General features: G+C 34.6%; 1 protein-coding gene across 1 annotated transcript in view; it reads right to left on the reverse strand.

Moving 5' to 3' along the window:
* Positions 1 to 10,253, reverse strand: part of LOC105622232 (basement membrane-specific heparan sulfate proteoglycan core protein) — a 187,690-nt gene that overhangs the window by 26,429 nt on the left and 151,008 nt on the right. Inside the window, exons 15-19 of the mRNA XM_012203655.1 lie at positions 8,941 to 9,057; positions 6,834 to 6,992; positions 5,079 to 5,225; positions 4,059 to 4,169; positions 2,540 to 2,656 (exon numbers count right to left, since the gene is read on the reverse strand). Of these exons, the coding sequence (XP_012059045.1) occupies positions 2,540 to 2,656; positions 4,059 to 4,169; positions 5,079 to 5,225; positions 6,834 to 6,992; positions 8,941 to 9,057 (651 nt within the window). The remainder of the gene's footprint in view (positions 1 to 2,539; positions 2,657 to 4,058; positions 4,170 to 5,078; positions 5,226 to 6,833; positions 6,993 to 8,940; positions 9,058 to 10,253) is intronic.

Consider the following 10,253-nt stretch of genomic DNA (forward strand, 5'->3'; position numbering starts at 1 on the left):
AGTAGTAGTATAGTACGTAGTAGTAAGTAAGTAAGTAACGTAAGTAACGTAAGTAACGTAACGTAACGTACGTTACGTTACTACTACTACTACTACTACTACTACTCTCTCTCTCTCTCTCTCTCTCTCTCTCTCTCTCTCTCTCTCTCTCTCTCTCTCTCTCTCTCTCTCTGAGAAACAGGATTTGACTTTATTACTGAATTTTTGTGTTCTTATTTCCCTCTTTATTCTATTTTAGCTTATATTTAAAGTGCAGTTTATAATATGACTTCTTATTCTCATTGAATATTATACGAATAATAATCATTTCCATTTCATCACTTTAATTAATAATAATATAGAAAACGAATAAATCTCTGATATTTATGTTTGATAACCGTACTTTGTAACATTGTTAGTGTAACATTGTTAGTCTCTGAGAGATATAGATACAACAATCACTAATTATAATATCACTCTTAGATCAAGTTTGATTATAGGATATACATGGACAGAAATATATGGACAGAATAAAAAGATGAGTTATTGTTAATAAAAATGATTCGAACGGTATTCAAAATTGAATGTATATATAATGTTTATATATATAAAATATAATTTAGGCTGATTTTGTTTTATATATCCACTTATTTGATTCAAATTGTACTGAGGATGACTTAAATTATTGGGATCGAAATGTTTACTTACGATTGAACAATACATGTAATTTACATTAAGAACTAGTATTGGCTCGTATTGGCAATTACTTTCTTATTCATTTAATAAATAAGTCATAAAGAAAGAGAATGAGGAAGAAGTTCAAACACTTCGAAAGCATCTCCCGAGTTTGGCGATCGAGTTTCGAGAATGAATTCCCTCGAATTGATTTTGATTCATCCATCTTTGACAGAGTGGTCCCGGGGTGACTACGGCAAGTGGGGCCGCGATCACACGTCGGTATTCGAGTTAATGGTCAGTCAACGTCCGGCTAAAACGTGCTCAAACGGTCGATACAGGGCGACGAAATGAGATTAACAGCTTCCGCGTACGTGTGTACGCGTCTGTGCGCCCGTATTAGTTACACAACCTCTTAATTGCCAACTTCAACACCGACGTGCGCGCGAGAAGTCGAATGACTACACCGTCGCCGTCGTCGCGCCCGTTACAGTTGCTGTCGCTGCAGTTACAGCTGCAAAGTCCCTGCGTAGCCGTTTATTAACGTTCTGCACAATCGACATTCCGCATAAGATACGGAGAAGTCGTTCGTATATGACATCCTAGGAACACATCACACACAAGTCAAGAGAAAGTAATCATAATGACTTTATTTTAACATCATGACAGTATAATGATTTTTGGCTATAATATTTGATTGTTTATTAAAAATCAAAATAAAGTCATTTTAATTTTTTGTTGACTTCTGTATGTTTCTTAGAACTGTCTTAGAGAATCGGCTAATCTTAAATAGATTTCGCATGCTGCATTACTACATCTTTCACCGTGTTGTCTTACCGCCCAAGCAAAACAATGAGAAAGATGAAATACGCAAAGTACCCTTTGACACAAAGTCTGTGATTTTTGTTGCACGCGGGAGTAGAAGCCAATTTCAATAAAAAAAAGTTGACAAACATATTAAGATAAAGAAAACGAAATAAAGATTTGAAATAAAAATAAGATCAAGTGTCAAGAAGTAAAGAAATGTCGGCACTTGATCCTGCGTCTATTTCAAGTCTTTAAACACTGAAATACACACATCATGAGCACTTTTTTAGTTAACATACGATGAATTGAACGCAAAATTGATTCATGAAATGAATTAGCAATTGGTTGCATTCATTCACTGTTAATTCGTTAAGAATATAATTTAAATATCATATGCTCATAACAAGAATACCATAGTCGCAGAAAGTATTATGACCCATAATGAAAATGCTAATAGAGAAAAGAGTTTTCAGGAAGTCAATCATCTAACTAATTTTTCCCTAGAGCGGAAACATGAAAAGTGATAATTTTTATATATATATATATACATTTATATATATATATATACACATACATACACAAAATTTTCACTTTTTACGTTTCCACTTTGAGAAAAAAGCATGATTAACCCTCAGAGGGCAAAAGAAAAAGTAGAATAATAAGTTATAGAGAAAGATTAGAATAAATAGCGCACGGAAAAAAGTTATCGTTTTAATTGATACATTTTAATACTATAAAAGTCTCTATTTATGCTAATATACATATATATATAAAAATCTCATTGACTAATTATTAAATTAACGATAAGCTTTTTTGGTGCGGATTATTATCAACATAAATAATGCACTAAGAAAGACACAGACCTAAGTTACAAAATGCAAGTATCCAATGTGACTAAAAAGAAAAGTACAAAAAATTTTATAAGTAACTTGCTCTAATTCGTAATGCAATACTATCGACGATACTGCTATGTCATTCACTTATCGAAACTACTGTGTTAAGTCGATTCCAGATATGTGGCTTAGGTCTATATCGTCCTCGGCATGAAATAAAGCTAAAAACTAAAAATCATTGTTACGAGAGCAATTGAATTCGTCGGAGCCGTCCAAGCAATGCGGCCGGCCATCGCAACGTCTCTTAATGTCGAGGCACACTCCATCGTTGCATCGAAACCACCCAGGTGGACATTCGGTTACTACAATAATTACCAAGTTCCATGTCGAGTATTATCGTGCATGCTATCCATACAGGAAGAATAAGGGAAAAAGAAAAAAATGGCCTTACCACCGCAGGATTCCGTATTTGTTTAAGATAATCAGACGTGTAAGGCTAAAGAAACGTGCTGTCATCGCACGTGAAATTCATTTTATTAACACTTGAGTAATCGCGGCGATATGTATGCAAATTTTTTATCTTTTAATTGCAATCGGCGCATATTACACAAGACGGGAACACCTGTTTTGACAGATATTGATTTTGTGATGTATTCAGATTTCCCTTAGTAATCCTTTCCTCGAAAGAAAAAAAATCTCGCTTATAAATTAAATACTTCTCAATGTGTATGTATTTATTATTCAATTTAATTATTTTTAATTTACCTTCTCGAAGAGACTTCTATCGATGATATTCTCAAACCGATAAACATCATGAGTAATAAAGTCTCTACGACTACTTAAGTGTTAAACAAACGTGGGGATGCTCGCATGAATTATTACGCGTTTCTTATCATACACAATAGACGCTGCTTGTCACCCTTGTTAGTCGTATATTATTGTACTTTGCTGAGTACACCAAGCACTCTGCTCTAATAAGTTTCTAAGGCAAAGTATACAGTAGAATGATCAATCCTCATGTGAACCCATCGGGACATTCGCTCTTCTTGCATCGTCCAATTAATATTATCATGAGCTACTTACAGGAGCTTTTATCATGCGCTTCCAAATATTCATACCGGTTATACTCCCAGAAAGACACGTGCGCCAACACTTACAACATAGACAAAATGCAACGTGTGACATCAAGCAGCACATGCGAGAGTTTCCTTTCGCAAGGAAAGAATGCGATATCATATGTAATAAAAAGTCATTCCATGCATACAATGACTTACAATTTCAATGTAGGTTGTTGAGATTTTAATTTAATAATACATAAATACATCCATATATTTTTAGTTCTTAGTCAAAGGAATCAATTTAGGATACATTGAGATTGGGATGGGAATAATCATTGTACTGTTGTTATTGTACTGTTGTTATTGACGAAGGGAAACAATTAATAAAAAATGAAATAATGATTAATTTTCTATTATCATGCAGGCATTAAAATTAACAGGAAATATATTATTAAATAATTTAAACTTAAATTTTATAACATGCTGCATAGATTAATATTACATCTGATTGAGTAAAAAATTTTTCTAATCGAGATACAATCATTTGAGAATTCCAACAAATTGAAAATAAATGGAAATTATGATATTCATTTTGTAAAAGCAGGTGTAATAATTTTGCAGTGTGCGACTGGCTAACAAGCAAGAGCAGTGAAAAGGCCATTTTTTGTGAACGATTGTGGGCGTAAGCTGTATATCATATAATTACCACATAGATCCTCATCGGATCCATCGCTGCACTGCGTTATTCCATCGCATCTTTGGTTTTCCGGCAAGCACTCGCCACTGGCACACTTCCATTCGGCAGGTATGCATACTCCTTTATGACACAGCATGTCAAAAGCTCCCGCAAAAAGCATTAGGGATTGGGAATAGTAAGGAATCATGGTGTCATAATTGATTGTTACGTAAGCATGTATCATACTGTATGAAATTGATAAAAATTTCAGTAGGAATAAAAGTAGTTTAAATTAAATTCTCAAATCAAATTAAAGAAATATTTAATATATCAAAATTTTATATTAATACTTAAAAATAACTACAAATTATACATCAAATTATAATTTATAGATCATCAATATGTAAAATTATTATAGTATTATTTTAATATTATTATAATATTATTAACAGTTATTAAAAATTTATAAGTAATTACTAAGTCAATCATAAGAAAATAATCAATTTGAATGACATCACTGAAAATTTGTGAGAATAATGAGCTATCAGTAATGAACTTTTATTGAATTGTCGATGATAAACATTAGCAATATATAAGTAGATATGTTGCATTTCAATAAAGAACTACAGTACTACGCAAAAAATATTTAGTAAAATTTATCTGTCAGTGTTTTCAATATACACATATTTTTACGACATTAAAAATAACAAAATATAAACTGAAGCAGAATTATTAATAAAAAAAAATGTAATTTATCAAACTGATTTAGGACAATTTATCGAAAGAGCTTATTATAGAAAAAGAATTTTAGCGAATTACTATAAATAAACACATAAAAATGATATAAAAATGATAATAAATATACATATAAATTTTTTTATTTTATAAGCAAAAGAGAGATTTCCTCAGGCTTGTAAAATCAGAAACCGTTCGTCATCGTTAATATGAATACACGAAGGGAGGAAATCAGAAAACATTTGTCATCGTTAATATGAGTATGCGGAAAGGAAAGGAAGAGGATGGGCTGTGAGAACAAGATGAAATCCTTACCGCAGCCGCGCTCATCGCTGCCATCGAGGCAGTCGAAGATATTGTCGCATTTCCGTCGTAGAAGAACGCAACTGCCATCATCGCAGCGCATTTCTGTCCTCGGATCGCATTCCCTCCTGCGTTCGGGTGTCCAGCGTGGATCAGAGTCTGAGCGCACACATACACACAGGCACATTCAAGGGAAAAATCCGCAGCAAGGAAAATGAAGCATCGAGCAGCCAAAAGATCAAATTTAAAAGTACACTTGCAGTGAGATGTAATGCATTTACTTTCTATCATACCATAATGCAACTGAGAATGATGCAATAGAAAACTAAAAAGAGAATACCAGTTCGCAAGCAGAATCACAAATGTGGCTAAGATGTTGCATAAGAATGCCCTGTTCATTCAGTTCCCCAAATTTTCTTCTCTTTCCTTTCGTTTTTTTTACTGTCCTTTCGGCAATTAGCAGACTGTTGCCGGAAAAACACTAAAGTTTGCAGGGAAAAAAAACATTCAAAGGAACTCCTATCCAACACCGTCATCTGCATCCGAGCGTATAAGTTTGTGCGTAATGCAACTACTAGTACATCAATGCATGGCATATATATCCGCAGGCTGTTTTGTAACGCGGCGATTTGCAGCGCGAACGGGCGAGATTACCGTCAACGATCACCGTGAATCTTCCGTACGGGGGATTCGCGGGATAATACGTTTCCGGTGTGTTCCGACCCTTCCGCACTCAGGTGATACGATAAAATAAAGCCGTTGTCGAGAACACGGTTTGTTGAAGAACAGAAGAAAAAAAGAAAAGAAAAAAAAGGAAGAGAGAGATGTACTTGTACATCTTCAATAAGTTGCCTCGGTAAGTTTAGCAGTCGCATCTCGTAAGTATAAATTTTCCCAGTGCGCGGTAAAACGAATGTTACAATGGCCGTCGGGGTCTTTGGAGAAGCAACAAGAGGAGGAATCGTTTTCTCGACCACGGTCGTAACGATTGATCGTGAGAAATGCACAATGAAATACAACCATCGTCGAGTGTGTATCCGCTCAGGCAGGTAGATCCACTTGTCCCGCGTAAATAAGAGTTCCTTAAGAGGATTCGACCGAAAGCAAACATTACGGACCTCGGGCGAAGGCAGGCAACTTGTAACACTGCGAAGCTCGAAGATATTTTTCAAATCTCTCATTTTTATTGTTTAACATCTAGCGGCGAATAAAACTGCACAGAGTACCGGCATGTATAAACAACTAAAATTAAATGCGTTTACGTTTAATAGTTACGAATAAAAAATTATAATTATTATAATGAATAATAAATTATTATAACATATATATATAGAGCTATATAAAATAAAAATATTCTTTTAGACAGATAGGCGTTTGATTTTTTGACGTTTGATTTTTACAGAAATCTAATTGATCAATTTAATATTGAAAGATAATAATTATTTATTTAAAGTACTAAAAGTACTGAACCATAGTGCTTTTAATACTTAAAATAAATAATTAATTACCGTGTTTCAGTATCGGATGTCAGTATCAGATTTTCGTACGGAAGAGCGTTTAATTTTAATGTTTTTCATATGATGAAATAATTCGTCAAATAATATAATTAATTAATTTTTTTTGTTTCGTTTCTATGGGAAAAATCGATCGAAGGTTCCAATTATTTACAGATCTACTGAGATCGAATAGTAATAGCGGGACACGCTAGACGAGGTTGCATAAATGTATTATGAATGAAGCGATGGACACACTGAAAAAGGAGCGTACTGGTGGTAGGCGAAGTGGTGTGTGTAGTGTCGTTAGCGGACGGGGCGCAGTCCTCGTCGCTGTGATCTGGACAATCCGGATGGCCATCACACCTGTAGACATCCTCGATGCACTTGTTCCCGGTGGCGCATTTGAACTGGTTAGGCGTGCATTCCCGCTCTGTATTTTGTTTTGTTCAGCGGACATATGCGCAAAGAACACATACATTTTTACACATATATACAATCACTCCGTGTACATATACATATACATATATCGAAGCGGAAAGCGTGCCGCACACGCAGTCTCAGACTTCTCAGAGCGAGACGCTTTCGACGTTCGACGCAATTCGATCGTCGGTCTCGTTTTTTTCATCCACGAGCTTTTCTTTACTTAATTGATAACTTCTGCTGTCTGTTGTCACATCACGAAAGCGAAAAAAGCTGCTTCTGAGGCAACGAGAGTGTTATTTAGCAGTAATGATTTATGGGAGGGATTAGGGAGAATTGGAAATTATATTCGGCCTACACGCGTTTATAAAGCCGAGCTATATTTTATGTTGAATCGGATGAAATGCTCGTGAAAAATAACCTGTCGTATTGGTTAATGCGAATTACAATGTTGCGTGCAATGCGCGAAAAATGTGTCGTGACGATAAGCGTAGCTTTCCTACGCGATCGATTATAGTTTTGCGGGAGATACACGATTATTAGCTTCACGTAAATATGTGTAATGGTCTGCTATTATGAGGTCGTTTGTCAGCCGATGAACGATTCCGGTATTTAGAATTAAACTTCGCAGAAAGAATCGTGGTCTCCATGCATATTCGGTGTGTATTTTCGCAGAAATTCGATAGAAAACGCGGATCAAAAACGAATAAGAAAATATTTGAGTGAATTACATTTTATATGTTAAAATATTATATTACATTGTTACATTTAACGTAATGATTGAATTTTCCTGTAATGATAATTATGTTATCTCATAAATTAATCGTAAGATATTGTATCAAAAAGTTTCATTATACATAAATTATAATCGAAATATTTGGCATTGTTCATATCTCTTACAGAAAAGTTCGTAGGGAATTTATAGGAATGCATCAAGGATAATATAAGTTATTTACATAATTACATAATAGATGTACTTATATACAGAGGCTAATTTAAACGCAGATTTCGCCTTCAGGCGTTTTTGTTTTACTACTCTTATTATTATTTTCATTTCTAATTTAATTATAAATAATATAGTTACCAAAACGCTTACGATAATATTTTACTTGAAAAATTTCTATATACATAAAAATTAATTATTAATTGAAATATATTTACCACTCGAATAATCGAAATCTGCGATTAACATTGTCGGCTCTGGTCACGTTAGCGTTGGATCCGAATTTAAGCTCTGTAATTAGCGTCTAACCAACACGGAACAAGTCCGTGATTAGATTCAACGAGGGAAATCATTAAGCGATTGGTTCAATGGCAAGCGTTGTATAAGGTGCAAGCTAAGCAGGGTTTCGGAAAAAACGGTGTAAAGAAAGAGAGAAAGAATTAGGTAGAATTATAACTTTCTTGCTTTTGAGTCAGATAATGTATCATTTTAATCGTCAATGGAATGACTTGATGTCAATATAATACAGAATATAATTATGGAATAATAAAGTGTTCTCTGAATATCTCTCAAGGCATTTTTCATAATTAAGGAAAGATCACGTTAAGAATAAAAACATTAATAAAATCGATTATTCGTTACTTTCAACGGTGTTTTGCAAAATATTTTGTTCAAACCGTCTATCAATTCGAATGCCATAAATAAATAATTCGCACCAATTATTTGAAATCAATTTTTGCACGTTTGTAGTTAAAATTCCATCGCGTCACTTGTTATTGTACGGGTAACGATATCGATAAAACACAACAAAAATATTATGTTTCACTTCCAAAACTTTTTTTTTAAAGCTCGAATTGCATTAAATGTCAAAATAACATTGATTGATATTACGCCAGCAAGTCATCCATGTACTGTCTTCTTTTTTTTCGGTCTTCCCTCCTCCTCCCCCCCCCTCTCTCTTTTTCTCTTTCTCTTTTAATACCGAGTAGCGTGAAAGGTATACATGGTTATGTACCGCAATAAAGCTCGTCTTCTGCCCTGGGGCAGTCGTCGAATCCGTCACAGACCGAGCTCTTCGATATGCAAGAGCCATCCCCGCAGGTGAAGTCCGTGGAAGGGCACGGGGCCAAACCTACAGAGCCATCGGCAAAAAACAAAGATCCTCCTGATCAACGCTCGCATCTCGCATTCTACCGTTCAGTCGCCTCGATTTCAATGGATTTTCGAAATAAAGTTTGAAAATCAGGGGGGTAATTTGAGTTCATTAATTTATGATGATTTACATCGCGTTATTAAAATAAATGTAAAAAGTAAATTTTTTTTAATAAATTAAAATATCTTATTACTATGTGTGTACTTTCAAAAATTTGTATTAAAAAATAATTTATATTGGCGATTGAGAGATAGACGAGTTCGAGGTTGAAATACAAGCTATGAACATATAAAGAGACATTTAAAGCAGTTTTAGGCGTGGTAGAGGACTCGTAAATCTGTACATGGAAAGCATCTTTGGTAAAACGCATGATTCTGTAACCAAGAGATCTTATTATATTTTAAAGCTTGGTCTAACATTTAAAGCGTCGTGAAGAAGCCTTATGAGGGTGGTTAGAATTATTTTACTTATGAGAGACGGTAGGAATATTCCACAATATACGAAACCATCCGATTTTGAACTATAAAATAAAACGATTCGTTTGATAAACTGTATACAAATATTTTTAGTAAATTTCACGCGCGGCATTTAAAGTTTTTATTTTAAGTTTTGTTGTTTCATATTCCTTTACCTTCTCCTTTACTCCAATTCGTAAACTATGTACAATGTTCGGGTACGTGTGTCGTGTGGATTGCATATTATCGTTACCGGAAATGATTCTTTATGGGTGTCATTGAAATGCTTCTTTTTGCAACAGAGAAGCAAATTCTGTATTCTTGTGAAAAAAGTGAATGAGTAATGCGTGATATGACGATGATGTCAATGGAATGGATGAAATGAGATGTTCTTCCTACATCCGAGAAAAGAGGATTCACGTTTTGCCATTGCGGACTCAACTGGCGATCTAATCGCGAACATAAAAATAGTGGCAGCTGATCGTATGTCTGCAGTACGCAGAATGACTAATGCAATCATTGATAGATGCATTGATACTAATTCCTGCAATCGTTCATCGTAAATCCTCCTCAGACTGAGCGAGGAGCTTCGACGAGTCTAATAAGAACTAGATAAGATAATCGTCTAATAAGCGATAAGATAATTGTCTTCGGTCACTGCACTTTAAGGATCACCGTCTGACTATTCTCTCTCTCTCTCTCTCTNTCTCTCTCTCTCTC

Source organism: Atta cephalotes, assembly GCF_000143395.1.
Source record: "Atta cephalotes unplaced genomic scaffold scaffold00041, whole genome shotgun sequence".
NCBI lineage: Eukaryota > Metazoa > Arthropoda > Insecta > Hymenoptera > Formicidae > Atta > Atta cephalotes.